Here is a 25,467-nt window from a genome sequence, read left to right on the forward strand (position 1 = left end):
TCTCACTTTGTTCCACCAAGTAGCCTGGCTCTGGGAGGGAAAGCATTGCTAATCCTTTCTAGCTGACCCTGTAACAAACCTTGTTAGCAATGACAGTCCAACTAAACCAAAAATAAACAAAAAAAGAGAATGACCGGTTTACACAAAAGCCTTTGAGGTTCCATAGCTTCTGTAATCATATCCTCAGGTCTTCAAATCATAACACTTGCAAGATGAATGCATATTTACAGAAGATTGTACGAAATAATGGTTATTGGGAATAGAGGGCTTAAGTCTCCCACTTTCATTGGATCCAGGGAATCAAGATTGCTAGCTCAAAGCAGAACAGTGTTTAACCCACACAATCGCTACACAGACTCATTTATCACCAAAGGCAAGCCTCCTGTAACACAAAAATGAGCTTGGTTCTCCAAGCCATATGGCTTGAAGACTGGCAAGAAATATAGATGTGGATGGCCTCTACAAGTCTTTGAGAAAGAATTTCAGTGGAGTTGCATCAGAGGAGTGTTTAACTTATAGGCAAGCCATGACCAAAAAAAAAAAAAAAAAAAAGATGAAGAGAGAAATAATATATTGAACAGCACATGCCTCAAAGTGAATTTGCTGGTTTCTTAGTAGGCCTCAGTTTCTCGGTGTTTTCTCAGTGTGAGCATTTTGTCAAATGAGGTATTCACAGAACAATCCAAAAACTCCATATGACAGTCAACTGAGAGACAGTGAGGTGATCCAATGCTGTGCAAAACCAGCTGGCTGGACTTACGAACAGATGGTATGTTCTCCACGTGTCACCTCCCTAAGAGAATTTTGAGGCTAATATTGATCTTATGTGATTTTTCACATTTTTGCCTTCTCCTAAATAACTTTCAGTAGAGTAAGATTGGCCTAAAGTAGACTCCAGAGTCCACAGAGAAAGGTGGTGTGTTTGTGGATGAGGAAATCTGCTTCAGTTGGATAACCCACACTTTGGGCACTGGGAAAATTTTTCCAAAGCTCTCAAACTATTTGAAAGAATACGAGCATAGTTCCTTTAAGAAATCTGGTGATATTAAAGTATAGGAACCTTGCATTGTCTTTAAAATATAGTTCAGACAGTAGGCTCAGAGGCAGAAAAACAAAAGGCGCTGAGATATTTACAGTTTCGAATGAATATTAAAGACATCAGGGAGAAATTAAATTTAGTTTTCTAAATGCAATAAGTATATGCAATCAAAGGTGGGGTCGGAAGTTGTAAAAAGGACCAGGACAGCTCACAGGTAAGAGGAGTGCAGGGAAGGCACAAAAAAATCAGAAGCCAATACTGAGTAAGTCAGAACTTGCTGAATCCCAGTACCAAATGTGAGATGGAATAGGTATGACCAAAGTCTGCCCAACAAGCCCAGGGCAGATGGACACACAGGATTCCAGGGGACAGCATGGGCCCTGCAGCCATGTGGGCTGGAAGGGCACTTCATCTAAGGGGGCCCCAGATTCCCAGCCACAGCCCCAGGACAGGCCAGCTCAGGCTTTCTTATCAGGCCTTGGGAGCACTCGTGTAGGGAACCCAAATAGGGGACATCATGTAGGCAGTCTAGCTGGAAGAAAGGGATGTTGACATCTCTGTCCCTGAGCAACTCAATTCCTATCTCAAGGTTTTGGAATAAGTCAAACCTCTACCTCAGTGATTGACCCTGATGTCCCTGTCACTCCCCAGTGGGAGTTTCAGCAATCTGCAGGGGCATTTTTCACCATCACAACAATAGGGGTATGTGCCAGAGATGACACGAAGAATCTCCTGCAATGAAGAATGGTTCTGCCTCCAGCACAACTATCACATATCCCACCAGACAGTCATGAAGATAAAATAACAAGCTTTTTATAATTACCTGAGCATAGACCTAGCTCTGTTTTACATATAAACACAACAGAGTTTTTGGCAGTTTAAACATACACACATTGTACACCCACGTCCACAGCAGCATTATTCAAGACAACCAAAAGGTTGAAGCAACCCAGTGTCCATCACTGGGTGAATGAATGGACAAAATGTGGTAAATACAGACAACAGAATGTTATTTAGCCTTAAAGAGGAAGAAAATTATAACATGCTACAACATGTACGAACCTTGAGGACATTATGCTAACTGAAATAAGCCAGTCACAAAAGGCAAATACTACATGATTCTGTTTATAAATCAAATTCCTAGAGACAGAAAGTGGAATGGTGGTTTCTAGGAGTTGAGGTGGGGAGGGAGTTAGTATTTAGTGAGTGTAGAGTTTCAGTCGAGGAAGATGAAAAAGTTCTGGAGATGGATGGTGGTACTGGTTCTGCAACATAAATCAATGTAGTTTATGCCACTGCACTGTCACTTAAAATGGTTAAAATGGTAAATTCTGTTATGTATATTTTACCACATGTATGTCTTGCCATATATACATATACACACACAGACATTTCAAGAAATGCAACTCTTGTATAAATCAAAGCAACACTGTAGTTGCCTGTGTCAGAATTTAACCATGACCTGTTCACTACCATGGAAATTCACATCCTGTACGGCAAGGCCATTCATGGTGTCTGGGCCACCAGCAGCTGCCTCTTGTATCTGGCAGCATCTGCAGCCACATAAGGTGCAACCCAGTGAGTCTACACAGATGTGAGAGCATCTGACAGTGCCATGGTATCTAATGTCACTGTGCCAGAACACTGGCATATTGATATATTTTATTATAAATTATCTTCCTTTTTCTTTCATGCAACAGCCTATATATTTTTACAATTATTTGTGTATGTATGCATATAAATGTTACTTGTAAATTTCACTTCACCACAGTATTGGTGGAATTCCAAAATATTTCTTATAAAAAAACAGGGAGGAGCTGGGCTGGCACCGATGTGGGTAAGAGCCACAGCTCTGGTCTCAGAGAACAGATACCATTAAGAGCAGAGGAACTCTGCAGCAAAGAAAAGACTCAATTAGTATCTCTGGATTTAATAATACCCCTTTGCAAGAATTAAGGGTCTTACGGTGAAGATCTGGTGGTGGTTTGCCCATTCCCCTGAAAAAGAAGACATTTGGTGGAAAACTAGAGACTTTGACTCTTCTTAGTAATGAAACACACACACACAGACACACACTCTCTCTCTCTCTCTCACACTCTCTCTCTCTCTCTCTGTCTCTCAAAATAATCACATTTATGCCTCCTGGTAATAAACTCAGACGCAGATGAGGTAAACCAGAGAACATATTTTCAGTCATGGGAATCACTGTATCATGTCAAAAGAGATTAGAATTTGACTGCAAAAGGCACAGTGTGTCAACTGCAATTATACATATATCTTTTCTCTATTGTGGTCATCCTTCTTTCCATCTCAGCACTACATGATTAATATTTTACATACTGTCCAAAATAGGAATGTGACTTACCAGAAACCGTACTGAACATTTCAAATACAGATCATCCTTTGCCAAGAGAAAATCCTGCCCAGCTGTAGATTTCTCATTTGCAAAACATAAGAGCAATGAAATTCCATTACTTAGAGAAACTGGCTGTTCCACCAAACCCTTGGCAACGGAAGCTGTACTTATCTTTTTGAACAATAGTCTCAGAAAATGTATTCACTCTCAAAAAAGACAGTAAGTAACGCATTTGAGCTCTTAAGAAAGCACTCTTGCCCCAGCAAATTCCTGTTAGGGAAAAATCCAGTCTCCTGACCTGGGAAGTACAAAGACTGACTCTAAACCACGCAGCAAAAAAAGCTCCAAGTTTAAGAACCCTTCAAACATTCAAACGGGATGCAACAATATTAATAATGTCCTTAAAACAAAATCAAGTATCATTTTAGCATGTAAGTTAGCACATCACACTCCCTCCGAGGAGGGAGCCTTACACCCTAACTAGTTCAGTTTGCTTTCCCTGTGAGATTTAACTGTGTATTTTCCTGAGGATTATAAATTATCCTGAAGCATACTGCATGTTGCAGAATGTGTCCAGATGAGACTGGAAATGCAAGACTTTGTTCTCTGTCTTGCTGAGGCTCCTTTCCCCAGGAGAAGCCTGTGGCCACATTCCAGTGAGTGATGTGAACTTCACTTATGGCTTAGCTCGTGGTCCTAGCTCCCACTCAGTCCGAAATTTTGAAATAGGCCATGAAAATACTCAGGAAATACAGACATGATGAAAATGCATGTGGAAAACAAACACCCACTGGTATCGGTGCTGTTTTTCTGGTTTCTTCTATTTGCACTATATTACGGCTGTGGCCCATGGGTGAATTTCTTGTGGGGTCTGGCATATCATCGTGGATTCTCAAATTTACTTTTTGCCTAATAGGAAAGCCAATCAATTTAGCCCATATGTGTATCCATCCAAAGAGCTATGAAAATGGTCAAAACACCAGTAAAAAATTACTCATTTATATCAAACTTTGCAACAAGAGCCCATATGAGAAGGCAACAAATCATTCTTTCCCTTTTAGTGACTCAGAGCATCCTAGAACACTGCAACCCTGTTACAAAGTGTTGTCTGGTGGGGCTGAGAGATCCACTTCCCCTACATGAGTCTACAAACCTGCTGTATAAAAGTTTGAAATGATGAATGAGGAACTGAAAATGGAGTAAGTGATGATATGTGAACCCTAATATCAACCTCTGCCTGCAAATCCCTGGGCAATCAGGTTGTACAACTAACAACAGGCAAAGACGACAAACATAACAGAGAGAACAATGCATTTGTAGAAATAAGTGTGTGCTGTGTGAGCTCTGAGGACATTAGAATGACTCCAAAGCTGACACAATTGTACCCTGGTAATCAATGTGAACAGGTGCACAATTTGTACAACAGGGATCGTTCATCTGGTTCTAACATCCAACTCTTCAACGGTTTTCGCGCGAAACTGTAACTGATGCATACGAAACAGATTCAGGTCCACATGAAAAAAGCCAAATTGTGAACATTCCACTCAAAATCTGGCTTTTCTACATTTAACAAAAATTTAACACCAAGGCAATCAACACTCAATCTGGTCCCACACAATGGGAAAAGTGTGACTCCCGCTCAACCATCTACCACTTTAGGCCTCCCTCCCCAATCAAACATCTTGCTTTGAGCTAGACGAAGACGGGATGGCATTTAGCCTATTCAAAGACACTGGCCAGTATTCACATACCTCAATAATCCTGTCATGAATTTGCAGGCCTCCTTCCTTGGCTGCAGGCCCACTGTCAACTATCTTGGATACAAAGATTCCTTCACTGGATGATCCATCGTGGTTATCCTTTGGGTTAAAAAAACACATGCATGAGTGCTAGGCATTAAGTTGAGCATGAAAGTAAAGCTTGCACTCTTAAAACAGTAATTGACTCTTGCTGTGTCAAAAGTGGCAATAGGGTAAAAGGTATTTGTTTCTCCTAATTTCTGTTTTAAACTAAAATACACACACAGTAAAATATTTCAAACCACACCAAAGGACATAAAATGATGCATCCCTGCCATCTCCAACCCACTGTCCTTCTTCCCCCGCCTATGGTAGCTATTTGACTTTATGCATCCTTTTGAAAACATTTTAACACATCATATTCCTAAATATGCATTTGTTCCTTTTGCATACAAATGTGATTATGCTAGTCTGACTCTTATGTCCTTGCCTCTCTCATTTAACTCTAAAAATCATGAAGATCTTCTGCTACCAATTCCCTGTGTCTGCCTTACTTCTTAAAGTGACTGAACAGTATCCAACATGAGGCTAATAAACACTGTTTTCATTTGCTGCGATTAAACAATGCTGTGATAATACTCTCCTACTTGTATTTTAAATTATCTTTGCTATTATAGTTCTAGGGCAAATCCCTAACAATGGAACTGTTGGGTAAAAGGATATGTACATTTCAAAGATATTGCCAAATGGCTTTTCAGAGAGTTTATACTTATTGTTCATTAGACAGAGTGTTTTCCCACATCCTCATTTGCACAGAATGTTATTAAACTTGTAAATATCTAATAATTTGACTGTGAAAACAGATATTTTGTTTTTGTTCCGATGCACTACCATCACTCTAGTCCTAATAAATTCTGATCTCCGACCTCCTTGAATCTCTTTAGATCTTTGAATTAAATGTCAGAACTAAAACTTTCTGGGAACGAAGACAGCTCACTGTTCAAACTCCTTCCTTTCCTTAAAATCAAAAGGCTCCAACAAGCTCATAAAAAACCCTCACAGCTTGTTCACGAACTTCTTTTCAAACAGCACTGCAATGAATTCTCTCCAAGTGTATGGATTAAATTTCTAGTGATTAACAGATGGATTTATAAATTAAATGGCACAAGCATGTGATATTTCCAAACAAAATCATTTGAAATGTAAGCTCAGAATGTTCAACAAAAACTCCAAAATCTAGTCATGGTAAATTCCTTGCCGTATGTCATTAGAAGATTTATTTCAATAACAATTACTCTGAATACAAATACATAAAAATTCCATTTGTTAAAAATAACTCTGCAAATAAAACATTTTCCGCTTTAAACAACAAAAAACAAAACCAAAAAACAATCCCTATATTCTAAAGGGGGAAGGAAACGACTTCAAGTGTGATTCAGTCTACCCCTTCAAATGCAACAGCAATAACTAAGCTTGGAAAAATGTACATTTCTCAATCCTTCTCTCCTTCCTTCTTCACACTTCCCCAAACACACACACACACACACACACACAGAGTAAAATGTTATATGATTCACCAAAAGAAACCAAAATCACAACCTAAAATGAGCATTAAGTGTTTTTCCTGACATTTATCCCCACATGACAAAGATATGTCTCTAACTGGCATCTGGATTCCATCAACGCTCTTCCAAGAGAAGGGTCAGGGAGCCTGTGGGTGCTGTGTAGGATCATCTATCCTCAAAAGGCATCCCTGTCTAGCATCACAGTGCTCTGCACAGACCTCCTGCACACTAACCCTTTACCATCTGAATACCTCTGTGCCTCCTTCCTCTCTCACGGCAGCCTTACTGAGGCACTAGTCTGAACACATCTGTGTAGCTCCCTACATGCACACCTGAAATATATGTATAAAGCTGCACAGCAGCTTCCTTTACTGAGCGCAAACTAGGTACCAGGTACATAGTGAGTGCTCTATGTGCACTGTTTAATCCTCACAATAACCACAAGTGATAAGTACTATTATTACCCATTCCACAGGTGAAAAACCTGAGACTGAGACAGGTTTGGTAACTCATCCAAGGTCACACAGCTAAAAAGTGGTACGGCTCAGTTTCAAACTGAGGCGAAGCGGATCCTCTTGCACATTACATGCTCTGTGTGCAATATTGTCTCCCACTGAGAAAACTCAAAACACACAGGAATTCAGAAGTCCAACATTTCAGGCTATGGAATATTCCACTAGATGAACTTGAAGAGTCTCAATGGACCACAAAAGATTTATGAACAAGCTTGAGTTCCCTAAGAGGTGATGTCAATATATCAAATGAAAAGAGATCTGTGTTTACTCTGATTTAACCACTATGCATTTCTTGGCTGGAGAGAAAGAGGGAGATAGGGGATAGGATTTTGGCTTTCGTTTGTTTTGCAAAATACCACACTGCACATAAGTAATAACTCTTAAGGAGTACTAGAAAGTTCAAGCAAAAATCAGAGAGGAAGAAGCAAGAACAAACACCAGCAGTTAGATTAAATTGAGACAGTGGTGAGGGGTGGGGAAGGATGCAAAAAGCACATAAAGCAGGCCAGGCATGGCAGCTCACACCTGCAATCCCAGCACTTTGGGAGGCCGAGGCTGGTGGATCGCCTGAGCTCAGGAATTCAAGACCAGCCTGACAACATGGTGAAACCCCATCTCTACCAATACAAAAAATTAGCCGAGCATTTATGGTCCCAGCTACTTGGGAGGCTGAGGTGGAAGGCTTAAGCCTGGGAGGCAGAGGTTGCAGTGAGCCAAGATTGTGCCATTGCACTCCAACCTGGGTGACAGAGTGAGACCCCCGTCTCAAAAAAAAAAAAAAAAAAAAGCTAGATTTTTCTCTTAAAAGGCATCTCTTTATTCTTAGTTTGTTCGGCTCCTCTCCTAAGAGTTAGTTACAGCTATTTATCAAGGTGAACTAATATGACTTGGAATTTATTTTGTTTTGCTGCCTTGAGTAAGAGAGAAATGAAAGGGGATTGTTTTCATAGCAAGGGTACCTAACAATAAAGTACACTTCCCAAAGGCTTAAGTGAGAGGTTTGATACAACAGACTAGCTGCTGTTTCTTCAGGGTTATGAGGACTAACAAATGAATGATATGATTTTGCTAAGAGTATTGCATACTGATCATGCAATGAAAAGCCTTATGTCAGAGCTATGGCTGGGCTATTTCACAACCCAACCAAGCAACTAACACAGGAATTCCTTGGGAAACACAGACATCATTTGTACTGTATTCTTCTAGTAACTAACAACGTGTATGCATTGTTGCTCATCTTGGCTTTTTAGCATGTACTCAATGACCTGCCAGATTTTCCAGGCAACAGTGCAGAATACATTCAGGTTTCATGATGCTATTTCTGCTAATCAGGGCAAATTTTGAAAAACACTATGGCAAACACATGCACATGGAATTAAATTTTCCTCTGGAGGCCATGCAGGCAGTTCTTGCAAAAAGACCACATAAATTGAAAATACTAATGCAAGCTACAAAATCAGGTCTGGCTTGTACTTAAAGCACCTTTTGTAAAAAAGAAAAAGAAAATAACTTAAACATGCTCTTTGAAAAGCACAGGGAAGAACTGTATTCCAGTGGGGCTGGAATGTCATTTTGCACCTGGTGAGTGTGGAAACTGAACACCATCTTCACTGGCTTTAACACAGTAGGTTTCCCAACAATCACTTGGCCACAGGCCTCTCCATTTTGAGCAATTTCCAACATTAGGCTTTGGTGTGGTTTAGACCTGGGGCAGGGAATAGGTCTTCTTGGTTTGGGTTCTTTTGTTTGCTATAGCTTGTGAAACACCTAATTGTGAAGTGAATCTTAATTTATTAAAGTTGTTTCTCAAAACTGGTAACAAAGGGTGGAGGAATAATTATGAGTGTAAACAAGGAACAGCCAACTCATCTGTGCTAAATGGCAAAACATGTTCTTGATGGTAAGTTGTAGAACATGGGCTCATGTTCTGACCCACGGGCTCAAGTCTGACCCTGCTGCTTCCTGGAGCCAAATGTCTAGATATTTGAGTGCAGTTTGCTCCCTCAGTCCCTCCGAAGGCTGGAGAGTACGGAGGACCCCTGGCAGCAAGGACTAAATCAGAACAGCACATGATGACATGCAACCTGGGATCTCAGACAACTGGTAAAAGGAAAAAATAAAAATATACCAACCCCACGCGGTTCTATAGTTTTTTAAGAATTCCACGGAGAGAATGCAAGAAATACAACCATGTGATGACATCCCTGGGGCTCAATAAAGTGGGAATTATCCCCGTCCCCATCTACCTTCATATTTACAATTTAGTCTCACCATTTAAAATGTTTTTTTATATGTATGTTTGATAAGACAGATAATGTTCATCATTTTAACAACTACAAACACATAATTAAGTTGTTGTTTCTTATAATAAGCCATTGTTTGTTTCTTTTTGAAACTGCGGAATGGGCTAAAAGCAAAGGGAATTTAATCATAAATCTCTTTGTGTCACTCCCTTCAACTGAAGCCATGTGTTGGCCACTCCCGCCCTAGGTAATTTAAATCCCAGACTCAAGATTTAGGCCCTTTGGGGTCAAGCCCTTGTTTTCTTCACCAGGCCTCTTTCTGACCACTTCCCTGCCCATCCCTCAACTCTTTCCACACTCTGCTTACTTGCAGCTCCCCCAGTTCCCAACTCTGTTCCTGCTCCAGGCCTTGTATGAGCGCCAATCCCCACCCCTGCAAAACCCCAGCGTCCAACCGCTTTCTTCTAGCTCAGGGGTCTTCACAGGTGAATGCGTGTAACACAATGCATTGGAATGGCAGGAGAACATACTTGACATTTTATTCATAGTCATATTTTAATTTCATTATTTAAAATACTCCCTTTTGTACGTAACTTTTTATAAGGCACATAATGTATTCGTTTGGTACTGTGTACACATTATGTATACAAATAAAATATGGTCCTCTGATCTAGCAAACTCCTGTTCAGCCTTCTGAACTCAGCTCCAATGGCCCCTCCCCAGGACACCTCCTCCCGCAGGGTTGACTCATCCCAAGGCATCATTAGCTGTGGGCAGGCACAGAGTACATCAATGAGAGCAGTGCTATGCTCTCCCAACTCATCAGTCTCTCCATCTGGAGGTGAGCTCCATGAGGGCTGGGCACACACTATTCCTATCTGGATGGCTGGCATCTTCTCGTCCTTTAGGTTTCTGTTTACTACTATCTCCTCTTGTCTTTCCTGATAACCCAAGCTAATGATACCCTTTGCTTCTTGGCTGGTATCTGCCATGTGCCATCCTCCCATTTTTTTTCCTTCATCATACTTCTTCCAATCCAATCTCTAATTATTGTATTCACTTGTTTCTTGTCTGACATTCCCCACCAGGACTCAATGACCACAGGGCCTCAGTCTTTCTGGCCTCCATTGTATCTCCTGGCCCTTAGCAAACAGCCTATGTTCAATACTTATTTGTTGAATGAAAGACTTTTGTTTTCTTTTCCTTTAACTACTTTCCTTTTAAGCTAATAAACAAGGAGATGGTCAGGAAAAGAAAAAGGTAAAGGATGGGACATATTCAGATAATCCCCCCTGAAGTGTGAGATTCTGAAACACATCCACTGCTACTCTCTGGAGCCCGTTCTTTGAACATTTTCCCCATAATTAAACTGGCAGATTTGAATTCGGCCTCTTCTTTCTAGAGGAGGGTCTGCTGATGAATGTGGTGGTCAAAGAGCTGCAGTGGGAAGAGAAAGCAAAGGGATGCAGTCACCCACAAATTAGAGAATTGTCTCTGACTAATGAACAGCTGATAGAGCAGAACTCAAGATCAGGCTTCCAGTCTGGAGCCCACACTCCAGCTCGGTCTAGGATGGTGGCTGGTTACCCAGTTCCAACTGCACACATCTCAGGCAACTTCATTCAGCCCAACTGCTATACAAACAGAAATGTACCCCCTAACAAAAAAAGAAATGCACCCCCAAAACCAAACAGTTTAAATTAGCTGTTATATTACTAGGCCAATGCTGTTTCAGGAGACTACGCAATAAAAATCCCTAAGTGTGAAGATGTTAGACAGCCAATGAACTCTCTAATGACAGAGAGAAGAATGAAATGAGCAACGTTTCCTGCTCCTCACTGTCCCCTTCAAACCTTGACCTCTCTTTCCAGCTACACCAGGAAAAGGAAAAACACATTTTAGTAATTAACATACCACACTCGGCCGGCCACCAATAATATTGAATCCCAGGGAGCCGGAGTCCCGATGCAGGACAAGAGTCAGACTTTTGGTTTCTTCGCCCTGCAGGTAACAAATGAGATCAAACTTTTATTTACCAACAGGGAATAGATGGTAGGAATTTTCCTTCTATCTAAGTGTACTCAAGGACTACTCAGCCAATCATTACAAATCCTGTTATCTCTTGGGAAGTTTAACCAAGGAAACTTCTGGAACCCAATCTGAAATTCTGTCTTGTGTTTAAGAGCTTATAAACATTTCTAGATATCATCTAACCCTGGAATGACCACCTAAGAATGTCTGGAGATGTCCAGACATGCCCAATGAACATTTTCTATGAATGACACCTTGGTCTGCAAACACATCTTTCTTTTGACCGGCCCATCGTACGCAGGCTGTCTGGACGGCTATTTTCTGTTTGTTTCTCAACCATTCTCAACAGCAGCATTCACGTCATGTCATGAAAGGTTCAAATAGCAATCCTTTCGGAAGTGTGAGTGCATGCATGGCCCATCAATAGCCATCTCTGTTTGGGAGACTTGGGGAAAAATAGTGCATGAAAAGTGAGATGCAAACACACACAGAAAACAAAAAATCCTGAATCTTACTGAAAAGGGGGAGGGGGCATTTTCACAAAGTAATTACTGTCCAATCCACACGAGACGCAGAGCTGTTTAACAGAAAGCACTCTGTTTAAGGCTGGTCAATGTGACCTTCAAATCAAAAAAGTAGAAGTGACCCAGGCAGGTCACAGAGCACAGTGTTCGACAGTCAAAGGCAACAGAGATGCCAGGGAGAGTGTTCTCAACTAGCACTCTCAAGTGACAGCAGACAGACAAAAATAGATTTAACCTTATGTGAAAACTGTCACGTAATATTCTTTGACATAAACATTCAACTCGCTGATACACCTTTGACAGTTTTCAATTATATGGATGATATGCAAAACATCACAGCCTGTGTACTGCCTATAAATCGGCATTTGCTTCACTTAACGTTTTCTATTTAAACATGGTAGTATTCAAATGTGGTATTTCTTTTAAATATAAAATATTTAATAAGCTGTTTTAAAAATAACACTGACAGCTTATGACAAGAGAGATTTTCCTCTGATATTTTTGCTTTCTGTTCAAATTTTTGTCTTCTACCTTTTCTGGGGAAATAAATGGCCATATTTGAAAGGCATGAATGCAACTCTCTGACTCAACCACACTGGCAAAGGAAAGTACTGTTTCTACCTGCAAGTGCCCTGTGAGTTTTCTGGAGCACCGCTTCATTTATTGCTATGGCTGTCAATGTGCAACTCTGGTTTCACATTTTGCCAGGAGAACTGTGCCCAGTAGAGCTAAAAAAATATTATGAAAGATCAATGGGCTTCACCATGTAGAATTATGTCCATGCTTAAAGTCTTAATAACCACAACCCCCCTCTCACGAGTAGTTATTATACAACCAAATTAAAGACATTTTCAGAACTTTCTTGTGAGCCTCAACATCAATTAGAAATACACTGTAAAAACAAAAATGACAATTTATTATGAGAAAAAGATACTCTGTTTCTGATGAAAGAACCAGGTGTCCTATAAGGACAACACAACATTCATTTCTTAAGAGTCACTTACTCAATATATAAAATACAGAATTATATATAAAAAAGAAGCTAGTCTCTATCAAGTTACTGTACCCAACGAAAAACAGCAGAGCCTCTTTAATGACAGGCTATTGGTTTTTAAAAAATGTTCTGACAAACAGCACCACCATCAAAAGCATCTATCAACACTATCCCTCTTTATAACCAATTTGAACTGTAATAAGTTAATAGGCAATAACTTTCATTGCTCTAAAAGAAAATCCAGAATCAACCTAATAGTTTTGAGATATAAACACGATTTTCAAATTGAAACAGTTTATGTCTTTCTACTTAGGACGCTGAAAATCTCACTAAGTCCATTTCTTACTTTGCTATCTTAAAGGGGTGAAAAGTTAGAAATACATGGGAATTTGGCAAGTTATCTTACACATCTTACATGTCTGGCTTTCATAATTAATCAATGATAGAAACTGCACAGTTACACAGTAATCCAAGGCAGATGGCTTTAGTTTGACAATCTCAAGTGATGCACAAAGAATAATGCACAATCACATGATTTAAAAGATTGGTCTTCGATCTACTGTGTGATAACCACTTATTCAAGAAAAAAAGAAGAAAATAATCTTATTACATTGCATTGACAATAACAGCTAACATTTACCAGCTGCAAACTATGTGCCAGAAACTATACTGACAATAAAGTGCTTTATTTCATTTTTTAATGCAACCAATCTTAAAAATTGCACTATTACCATCCTCATGATATAGGTGGGAAGACTGAGGTGGAGTGATTAAGAAAGTTGTCCCATGCTAAGGAGCTAGTAAAATGTTGAGCTGGGATTCAGACCCATACTTCCCAATCCTACATCTTCGTTACACTTCTATACTACTCTCTTTCTGTGTAGAATATAAAAAGTAATTCCACATGGGTTAGCAACATCTTAGGTCCTGTTCAAGATGGTTTTATTGTTGAAATTCCAAAAAGGAACTTATCAAAGGAAGGCTTACCCAGGAGGCCAGTATCAGAACAAAATTCCAAACTGTTTACTAAACTATTTATCTCCAAAGGAAACAATCTGAGATGTGTGAAGACATCTAAGTCCAGCCCTGACCTCAGAGATCTCTCCCAAGGGACAATTAAGACAATGTCTGAAATACAACATTCCTCAACCAAACAGCATCTTGCAAAGAATGTTTCTGAACAACTAAGCTGACCTTCTATGCTTTCTTGCCAGATGCAATGCTGGGGAGAAACAAGGGTGTTCTTATTTTCTATAAGCATCTTGATCTAGTCTACTGTCCACAAGTGTCAGACATTGGCTTTAGGTTGCATTGCCTATTTTAGAGTTGATTTACAGTAGTAAAGCAACATGTAGAAGATTCGACACAGGATGCAGGGAGGGATAAAAGAAAATGTTCAGTCTGGGCTGAATTCCTTTCATTTCTCCAACTAATTACCAAAGGTTAATTGCTATTCTTTGACAACTTGATTCTGGTTTTTCCTTTTCACTCCTTTCCCCACAAACAACCTTAACTACTTTAGTTTAACTTCTAATTTTTCACAAGAAGTATTAATTGAGATTGTAAACAGATAGTCTTCATATAAAACATTTAACATGTTAACATTAACCTCTGCTTACCCATTTAAGCTGTTCCTAGGGTCAAAATGCTTCAGGATAGAGGGTACTTAAATAATTATCATTCAGTTACATCCCACCAATTGAAAAGAGGTGTAAATGGGATAAGGGCAAAGGCTCTTATCGAAGCTGCTTTCCCGACTGTTCACAGACATGGTAACTGTGACAGGCAGCAGCATCTTTCATTTACAGGAAAATTTAACCAATATTGGTCTGTTTGGGTAGTTTATCATAACCCATGATTTGCAATGGTCTCAAAACATAGTAAAACAAAGAGGGAAATGAGCCTAACTTCATAGAAACTGATAAGCCAACAAACACACTTGCCTTCCGAAGCAGGCATTGTATCAATGCTCTAAACCTGGAAAAACTGAGGCTCAGGGAAAATCAGACACTTGCTCATGATCACATAGTGGCAAAGTGGGAAGGTCACGATTGGAACCCAGGTCCACATGTGACTCTGGTGCCTACGATCTTTGTACTGTGCTGGTAAATGTTTGCACCCTATTCTAAATCCTTCTGCCTCCAAAGACTGAGCCTGGCATGAAGGATCACACAATTAATTCATCTGGCTATTAGAGTTTTAAGTAAGGCTTCTTTGGACTATGCAATAATAATTGCAAAGATTAAGAATGTCTATTATACCCTGAAAAGTATAATAAGACTATTATGCCATGACAGGAGCAGCATAATGGTTAAGTTCTCGGACCATTATATCCATTGCATCTGGCAAGGAAGCACAGAAGGTGAACTTGGTTGTTCAAAAACATTCTTTGCAAGATGCTGTCTGGCTGAGAAATGTGTTTTGGACATTGTCTTAATTGTCCCTTGAGAGAGATTCTCTGAGTTCAGGGCTGGACTTAAGATGCCTTCAGGCATCTCAGATTGGCACAACATCAGAGTCAGAACCTGCGATGTTTCCTCATCCACAGAAAGGGAATGATAATGGTTCCTTCTCATGTCACCAGTTCTCATGTCACCAGGTTACTAGGATGCATGACTGAGATAGACAGATACCCAAAGACTGCCTCAGTATGGCATCTGGCCAATAATTAGCACCCAAAACACAAGGCACAGTGTTAAGCTGGACATTCACATAGTTCAACACCGAGGTCATGATGGTCTTTTCCCACATACATTACTCTTCTACAAAATCTAGGCAATGGAGAATGCCTAATCTCGCTTTAACTTAGGCTAAAGCAAGTTTGGAAGAGCTGGGGCCTGAAAGCTAAGTAAATAAATATCACTATATATTCCTAACTGTATCTATCTTTCTCCATGACTGGAAAAAGAGTGGCACATTTTAGGGGACCAGTGGAGTGACCACCAGGTAGACAATTTTTATTCTGAAGGTGGTGGGAGGAGACATGGGAAGGAAGACGAGGGGAGCAGCTCCGCTTGGACTTTCAGTAGAGCACAGATATGACAGGGAGATGATACTGACCAAGTGGGCTGTGGGCCAGGAGAAGGGGAAATCACATACATAACATGGTCACACCTGGAAGGGGATGGCCACAGGAGCAAAGGGGATGGGAAACAGATTTTGGCTCACAACAGGATAGGAGAAACATCAAGACTAAGAAACGGTGAACTTAGGAACGGTGGAGACAGAAACGAGCTGGGGAGTCTGGGAGTACAGGGTACTTGGGGATTGCTACACACTACAGACTGCTCCAAGTTCTACCGTATCAGTGGGTCTCGATGGATTGGTACGAAAAGAAGGTGAAGAACAGAGGAAAAACAACAACAAATGGAAATGGAGTGGCACCTTCTTGGCAGCTTTCACAGAGTTGCCTTCTATTCAGTAACTCTTCCCAGAGGGCAAGTGTCTCTTCCCTTCAGTAACCCCGACCCTGAAGACTGAGGAGTTCTCAACAGAACCTGGGATGCAGGGTGCAGAAGGGCGGTTCTGGTCATATTCTGGAGCCCAGCGACATCTGTTTCCTTGGGCTTGGCAGGAAGCTCTATCAGATACTTAGCACCCCAGCCCCCACCCAAACCCAATTCAAGAGGTTAGCTGGGCCCCTAATGCAACATAGGATCTCCCTGGGAGAAGCTTAGGTCTTTAGGATTAAGAAAAAGCAGGGACATATTAACCTTGGAGAAGGGGTTGTGGGTATCCAGACCTTAACACTGACATGAACCATCCAAAGTGCCTAAGCCAAGTCACAAGCAGAAATGCAAGCTCACTTTTCAAGAAGATACAGTTGATTTTGTTTAAAAGAAGCTTTGCTATCATATTTGAACATGTAACTATTAGATCGATGTTAAAATTACCCCAAATAATCTTCTCAGCTTTCAACTCAAGGTCTAATTGGATAAGAATTGGTTGGGGGAAGAAAAGTCACAGTGGAAAATCAAAAATTGAATGTAATTTGAATGTCAAAAAGACATCTTATGAGGCTGCATTTTTTTAAGCATCCAAGAATGTGAACCATCTATTGGCAAAGTCCCTTTTCTCTTTAGTATTACTCTGTCACCATTCTCCTCCAAACCATCCAGCCTCAAAAGCTTGGACACGAGAGATCTCCTATCAGTGTGGTGGTTCACAGGGTCCATCCACGCCACTGTCAATGTGGACTCTATTTAAAAACTCCTTTTCTGCCTAAGGACAGGTGTTCCCTAATGATGTCTGTTGTGGGACTCACAGCAGAGAACTGGCTAGACTGGAAAGCTGCCCAGTAGGTTTTGAGAAACGTAACTGACTGACCGCTAGTCTGTGTGATGTAACACCTCGCAGCCTCAGATTATGCAAAGTTCACAAAGACTCACTAGTCTTCACACAGCTGGGAAACAGCTCTGTCTGTTGACTAGTGACATGAAAGCACTGTATATTTGGCTGTTTCCAGGCAAAAATGTGCAGAGATGGGAGTTGAGGGGACCAAGAGGTAGAGCTGGCTGCCAGAAATTCTGTACTGAAGAATTGCTGATGTCTTCACTCCCTATGCTCAGATGCTTTTGTTCTCTTTGTAGTTAAAACTTTAAAATTCTTAATGGTGAAGCAGTTTGGACCAGCCCTGCCTTGTAATTCAACCCAGCTCTAAGGAAGTGATTCTTGCAGAAGAACATAAGAGGAAACTGTTCCAAAGCCTAAGACTGAAGGTAGTCATAAGGACGGTGCTTGAAATTAAGTTGAAATTGGATGAGACACTCAACAAAAGTATTAATAGGATGTTTCTGTCATCAGAAAAAGGTGTAGAGAGAATGAAGGGAGACAAAGGGCATGGGGGAACAGGTAGAAAAAAAAAAACAAGAGCTTTTCCAGAGTCATAATATCTGCACAATAGTTCACACGGTCCTAAGCCAAACGAGATATTTTTGAAAACTAATATGAGAAGACGTTTCAGTACTTTCCTCGTTCAAAAAAGTCTGCTACTACATTTACACAACCTGAAAAAATCCATAAATGTCTAATTTCTTATTTCCATGAGCTTGATTTCAAATTTTCTCTCTCATTTTTGTCACTGACTCATCTGCTTTTCTGGTGAACAACCACAAGCAATGCTTCACCAAAAATGACACCAACAAACCTTTAAGGTGTTACAGCATCTTAACACTTCCACTTAATTATGGGGTGTGCTACGATCTGAAAGTTTATGTGCCCTCAAAATTCATATGTTGAAATCCTAATCCCCAAAGTGATGGTATTAGCAGGTGGGGCCTTTGGGACGTGATTAGGGATTAGTGCCCTTATAAAGGGGCCCAAGAGAGATCCCTCACCCTTTCTACTATGTGAGCAGAACAACAGAAAGACAGCCATCTGTGAACCAGTAAGTGGGTCCTCACCAGACCCTGAATCTGCTAGCACCTTGATCTCGGGGTTCCTAGCCTCCAAAATTATGAGAAATAAATTTCCGTTGTTTATAAGCTATCCAATTTCTGGTATTTTTGTTACAGCAGCCTAAATGCACTAAGACAGAGTGGTTTCTGGTATTTCTGTTACGGCAGCCTAAATGGCCTAAGACAGAGTGGTTTTCAAATGTATACATCCAATTACCAACCAGAAGCATTTTCTTCCCTAAATAAAGAAAAAAGTGCTATAGTTTGGATGACTGTCCCCTCAAATCTCATGTTGATATCTAATTCCAACATTGGAGGTGGGGTCTAATGGGAGGTGTTTGGGTTATGGGGGTGGACACCTCATGAAGAGATTAATGCTGTCCCAGGGTGGTGGTGGGCAGGGAGTGAGCTCTGCTCTATTAGTTCTTGCAAGAGCTGGTTGTTAAAAGAGCCTGGAACTTCTCTCCTCTCTATCTCCATTGCCTCCTTTCTCTCCATGTAATCTCTGCACATGCAGGCTAGTCTTTGCCTTCTGCCATGATCGGAAGCAGCCTGAGGCCCTCATCAGAAACTGAGCAGATGCCGGTGCCATGTTTCTTGTGCAACCTGCAGGACCATGAGCCAAATAAACCTCTTTCTTTACAAATTACCCAGCCTCAGGTATTTCTTCATACCAACACAAATAGACTAAGATAGAAAGCAGAGGCTACTCATCTATAAAACCATAAGTGCACTTGCTTACATGAAGGTAGGAGGTTTTTCTGGCCAGTCTCTCTGTAGCTTTGTTAATTTGGGTGGGAAAAACATAAACAACTCTGTAACCCATATGTTATTCATAAGCTTTAGCCCTCCACCTTTACATCTTAGCCCAAATGAACTTGAATATCCCTCTTTCACACATTTCCACCATTGCAAAACAGACAGAGGATAGAAATCCAGAGAATGGGTTACTCAGGGGCAGCAGGAGGCTTACAATGAAACCAAATTATTGAGTAACAATCTCTTTTCTTCTAGATAACAACTGCTTTAAATTCCTAAACTTTCTTCAGTGATTTATTTGAAAACACGTTAAAATCCTACAGGTGTCCAGCACTTAATAGACGGTCAAGAAATGCTTGATAAGACTTACTGTGCCCTTATGTACATGATCTCATTTCATCTTAATAACAACCCTAACAACAGGCATATTATGATCCCATTTTAGAGGTGAGGCAATTAAGGCTTGAAGGTTAGAAGAGCCTCCCAGGGGCCCTCAACAACAGGGCAAAGAGAACACATGAACCCGAATATTGCTGATCCCAGGATATGGATACTAACCACACACAATACACTAGCTCTATTCAGGGCACCTTGGAGTCAGCCTGTGGACCCAACGCCTGCATCTAACCTTCACCCACGATCTGGTGGGACTTCATCCCTCACCTATCCAAACACAGCAAAGACACGGGGCACCTAAAAACAGCTTTTAGCAAAATACTAGGGGTGATCTCCTGCCCAGGACTCTTCTCTGCACACACACTGCTGATGCCAGGGAAAAAGCTCATCACTGCCCTTCCTGGGGATGGGGTGGCTGCAAGGCCTGCAACATACAAAGATTACGCAGTGCCTCTGCTCTTTAAATTCCCTGTAAATATATGGATGGAATGAGTGAGAAAGATGGCTGCTCAGGTCCATCTGGTAGTTATTTTCTTTTCAAGAGTAATCATTATGTTATACCACTTCCCTTTCTTATTGTAACAGGCTTATTAGGACACTATTAGTCAAGGGGAGACAGAGGCTAACCCATGGCATAAAAGCTTGGGTGAGCAAAGAATAGTAAGACTTGTGCTTTCAAAGGCATATGTGGGTGTCTGATTGATCCCCTGGGTTAAAGCTGCTCAGTTTTACCTTTCTATCCAATGATGCCTACCACAGGGCCTGGCACTAGGGGTATGAGAATGTGAGGAGCTAAACTGCAGAATACATTTGGAAGAACTTCACTTCAGTCCTACTGTTAACCACTCTTAAAATTACCAGGATAAAAATTAAAGAGCTGTGCTCATATTCCATCCAGGACATCATCTCTTTTTTGTCTAAATCTATTTTTTTTTTTTAACAGGGTCTCACTCTGTTGCCCAGGCTGGAGTGCATTGGCACGATCTGGTCTTGGCTCGCAGCAACCTCTGCCTCCAGAGTTCAAGCAATTCTCCTGCCTCAGCCTCCCCAGTAGCTGGGACTACAGGTGTGCACCAGCACACCTGGCTAATTTTTGTATTTTTAGCAGAGACTGGGTTTCACCATGTTGGCCAGACTGATCTCAAACTCCTGACCTCAAGTGATCTTCCCGGCTAGGCCTCCCAAACTGCTGAGATTACAGGCGTGAGCCACCATGCCCAGCCTAAATCTCTTTCACAGCCAGGATCTGTTTTGTTTTGTACTCCATGTGCTCTACACTGGACCTATGTAAATGGGAACATGGTATGGGATGAAAACATTTCATGGACCAGAAGCCAACAGGCAAACTAACATGAGCCAGTGGGGGACACTTGGCAAGTTATTTAACTTTCTGAGCTTCTGTTTTTTCATCCATAAAATGGAAGGAAAGAGTCATGGGTAAGAGCACCTACCTTGCAGGGTCTTTCTGAGGATGAAATAAAATAATGCATGTACACCTCCAATCCAAACAGTACTTGGCATACATAATAATGGTGCTTTGAAAGCCTGTGTGAGACTTCAGAGAAGGGCACTGCCCCAGGAAAAAATTCTTTTCTTATTTTGGTAACAGTGTGAGCTCGGAGATGGGCCACACTGGGTTCAAATCCCAGCTCTACATTTAGAATCTAACTTCTAGCCTTAATCTTTCATAATCTGCTACTCCCATTAAAAAAAGAGGTCTATCTAATGAAGAACATGGAGAAGATAATGTATGCACATACAGAAAGCACCTTAAGTGGATCGCACCCAGTGAAACTCAGTGAATATTATTTTCTTTCCTTTTAAGCTCCTTGGTCTACGGTCCAATGCATAATTGCCTTATAAATAGATTCTTACTCATCAAATATTTTTATAGCGAGGCAAGCACCATTTCTGAACACAGAAAGAGCCACTTACAGACAAATCTCAACAGAATTGCCAATTCAAATTGTCTGGTTATACTCATTTAATCCAGTGTAGCTGGGTAACATATTTGTAAAACAAATCCTAATTTTCCTTATAAATCACAGAAATGAAATAGAAGTGACAATCTGTAACTTTTTTTCAGCAGAAGTGCGCTGTTTTGTTAGATATACTATGGAATGGCCCTATGCAGGAGCTTTTCGGAAACAAAATATACTTCATGGTGAATACTCTAATAGATATATTTCAAAGTGTTTGGACATCTGGAACACCTTTTGATACAATTGTCTATCAGATTTACTTATTTCCAGTTCTGAAAAGGAAAACATAGTTTCTAGGATTTGGGGCTTTATAAAACTTGATCTGGGTGGATCTAGTGGAACAAAAATAATGCCTCCCCTAAACCTGAAAACAATTTTGTTAACTGGGTCATCACGGAGAAACTCATTCTTTTTAAACACGAGCCCACTTTTGGTTAGCAACCTGAAAAGTTTTGATGACTGCCAAGACAGGCCTTTCAATATTGAACTCATCACCAAATGAATACATATCAAGAGCTTACAGTGCACACGGCAATGGATTAGTGCCATAGACATGGTACTGGACAAGACAGACTCTTCCACTTATTTAGTTACAGCTATGATAAATGCCATGCAGGAGGATAACCAAAGTAAGAGTCTCAGGGCACCAGATGTAGTCTGTGAGGTCCGAGAGGCCTGGCTTCCTAGAGGTAGTGATGCTTGAGCTGAGATGAGAATAGAAAGAACCATTGTCTAGTGATAAGCAAATCCTAAGTGCAGACAGAAAGGCTGTGGGCAAGAGGAGAGAAGTGGAAAATTTTCAGGTTATTTAGTGCAGGGTACTTGGTAAGATTGTTCCAGGTAGACAGAAGAGCAAGTGCAAAGGCCTGGAGGCAGAAAGGAGCTCAGTGGCACATGCATCGACTCTCAGAGACAGGAGAAGCTGAAAGAAGAAGATGAAGGGGAGAAGAATCCAGGCAGGTGGAAGCCGGTAGGATCCAGAGCATGTTGGACCTTATAGCCAACCAAGAGAAATGGGACAGCATAGGAGGCTTGAGGGAGAGTGATAAAAGATACACATTTCTAAGAGATTAATTCCTGATGCTAGGTAAAGAAGGAATTGAAGAGGAGCAAGAAGATTTGTAGAGGAAAGAGTTATGGTCCAGGCAAGAGTGTCTGAGACAAAGTCCAATTTTGCCCCCCAAGGGACGTTTGGCAATGTCCACAAATATTGTTGATACTACTTGGAAAGCACTACTAGCCTCTAGTAGGTAGGTAGGTAGATGCCAGGGATGTTGCTAAACATCCTACAATGCACAGGTCAGCCTCCCACCCCCAACACCACTACCACCACCACCACCAACACACCCACACCCAAGAATTATCCATTCCAAAATGTTGGCAGTGCTGATTCAGAAACTCTGGTTTGGACCACGGTGGTCATTTGAGTGAGCTGGAGAGCTGTGAATAGATTCAAAATGTATTTAGGAGGTAAAATCCGCAGGATTCAAAGACAGACTGGATGGGAGGTTAAAGAACAAAAGGTATCGAGGATGTATCTCAAGTTTTTCAATCAATCCAAGGAAAGTTATGTCCAGAATTGTTCCTTTCCCAGAAAGAAAAGCAAAAAAGATGTTTGCTCTGGAGTGCTTTTGCTTTAAGAATCAGGGGGTAAGTCAGGGTGGGAAACTGAGGCTGGGAGCAGAACTCTTTAACTCACTCAAGTGTAGCAATCCCAAGTCTGTTGCAGCTCAGATGTGGCCTCAGTGAGATCAGAGATGCCTGTCTAGGCTATGACTATCTGTCATTTAACTGCTAGGCAGTCTGGGTTTTTTTTTTTTTTTTTTTTTTTGAGACAGAGTCTTGATCTTTCACCCAGGCCAGAGTGCACTGGTGCTATCTCGGCTTACTGCAAGCTCCGCTTCCCAGGTTCATGCCATTCTCCTGCCTCAGCTTCCCGAGTAGCTGGGACTACAGGCGCCCGCCACCGCACCCGGCTAATTTTTTGTATTTTTAGTAGAGATGGGGTTTCACCGTGTTAGCCAGGATGGTCTCGATCTCCTGACCTCGTGATCCGCCTGCCTCGGCCTCCCAAAGTGCTGGGATTACAGGCGTGAGCCACCGCGCCCGGCCTAGGCAGTCTGGGTTTTAAAATTTTATCCTGGTCTTAAGAAATTTAGGAAGGTGTTTAGACAATGACCAGTGAAACCATAACTGTGTGAAGACCAATACATGTTTGGTCTATATCTACCTGAGCGTAAGCTCTTCGTCTAGCTTAGCAGCTACTTAAAGGAGCAGCATCATCTGGGAGCTCATTGGAAATACAGAATATCAGGCCCCTGGCCAGCCCTAATGGATCAGAATCTCCAGGGGTGAGACTCAGGAATCTGTGTTAAGCTCTCCAGTGACTCCAATCACATTAAGGCTTGAGAATCCTTAATATAGCTCACACAGTAGAACAGAAGAGACAACGTCTATGCTGGTACAGCACTAACAAACCCTAAGCGCTCAGCAGGTGTCAAAAAAACTGAAACCTAAGATAATTTAAAGAATGCCACATCATTTGTGCAAGTTCTAGGCTGCTGAAGAGCTGGTACTGAAAATCTGAGTGTTTCTAATCTCCTTCAGCTTATAACAGAGAAGCAAACATTAGGGCTTATTTTAAAAAGAAAATAAAAATGTTGCACATGAGAGTTTCCAGGACATATAAATCCTTCTGCCTTTTAGAAGAGAATAAACAGTACCCAGCAGGAGCAGAGAGCTGGCCCAATGAAATAAACAAGTTCTTAAACAGCTTCCAATGGGAGGAGTTTTATGGTTGACCCAGGAACAGCAAAAGCGTTCAGTAAGGGCCACTGAGGGTTAATTTTGGGGCAAGGAGAGACAGCAAGCTTCCCTAAGGCCTCAGCTGAGGCCAGGCTGGGTCTGAGGCCAGGGAAACTATCTAGGGCAGCTTCTGGGCTAGACCATCCTTTGCTGTTCTCAAGGCTGGCACTGAGGTTGGTAAAAGTTCCAAGCAGGGCTCCAACTCTGGAACAAACCTTTCTCCGTAAGTTCAAAATCAACATCTTGTCTCTAAGCTTAACATCCTTCTTTATGCTACCCACTAACTCAACAGAGCCTCAAAAACATCCACAGTTTTGATTCAAGTATCATATTTTTGACTCTGAGGGAGATTTTACCCAAACACTCCAGAAAGAAAACAGAAAGTTAAGAAGAAATAATAAACTAGCTCAACAATAAATGATGCATAAACTCTGGGGCAGTGAATGGCTTATTTATAAATAAGCGTCACTTAAAACGACGAAGGAAGTCCAGATGACAGCATAAACAGCAGAAACTCGGGAACTCCTTCACCCTAAATCTGGCGCCTGATTGAAGACCAAGCTTTGCCCTCTGTTTTGGTGATTCGAAGGCTCACACCAGTCTTTTGTGTGCCTGTGAGGTCCTGGGTGAGCTGTGGAGCTGTAAATATTTGCCCTTCGCCCAGAGCTGGCCAGCTGCTGAGACTGCAGCTGACAGACAGGCCAGGGGCCAGGAAGGGGGGCCAGGTCGGAAAACTCGCAGGCCTGGTGTGCACGTAAGGAAAGGGGGCTGGGAGAGGGCAGGGGGAGGCAAAGCAGACACAGGCCCTTGGGGGAGCCTCGGGCAAATATTTTCCCCTTTCTGCCACGCCATCTGGAGCAGGCAACCAGAGCGGTGGCAGCAGGCCCAGGCCCCTCCCCAGGAAGGCAGAAGTACCCAGCTGTTGAAAATGTGGCTTTTGCAATCAGGGAAACCAGTGGTTCTCAACCTGGGCGACTTTGCCCCTCCAGAGGACACTTGACAATATTTGGATTGTCACGACTTGGGAGGGAGGCCAAGAATGCTGCTAAACATCCTACAATGCACAGCACAGTACCTCCCCTCCCAACTAAGAGTTATGGGGCCCAAAATGCCAATATGCCCC

General features: G+C 41.6%; 1 protein-coding gene across 2 annotated transcripts in view; it reads right to left on the minus strand.

Moving 5' to 3' along the window:
• PDZRN3 (PDZ domain containing ring finger 3) overlaps positions 1 to 25,467 on the minus strand; it is a 243,765-nt gene that overhangs the window by 215,343 nt on the left and 2,955 nt on the right. The window contains exons 2-3 of one of the 2 annotated variants that reach the window (XM_004035904.5): positions 11,372 to 11,458; positions 5,147 to 5,254 (exon numbers count right to left, since the gene is read on the minus strand). In XM_004035904.5, the coding sequence (XP_004035952.1) occupies positions 5,147 to 5,254; positions 11,372 to 11,458 (195 nt within the window). The remainder of the gene's footprint in view (positions 1 to 5,146; positions 5,255 to 11,371; positions 11,459 to 25,467) is intronic. The other variant, XM_019024575.4, reaches the window with a different exon arrangement.

Source organism: Gorilla gorilla, chromosome 2 (genome assembly GCF_029281585.2).
Source record: "Gorilla gorilla gorilla isolate KB3781 chromosome 2, NHGRI_mGorGor1-v2.1_pri, whole genome shotgun sequence".
NCBI lineage: Eukaryota > Metazoa > Chordata > Mammalia > Primates > Hominidae > Gorilla > Gorilla gorilla.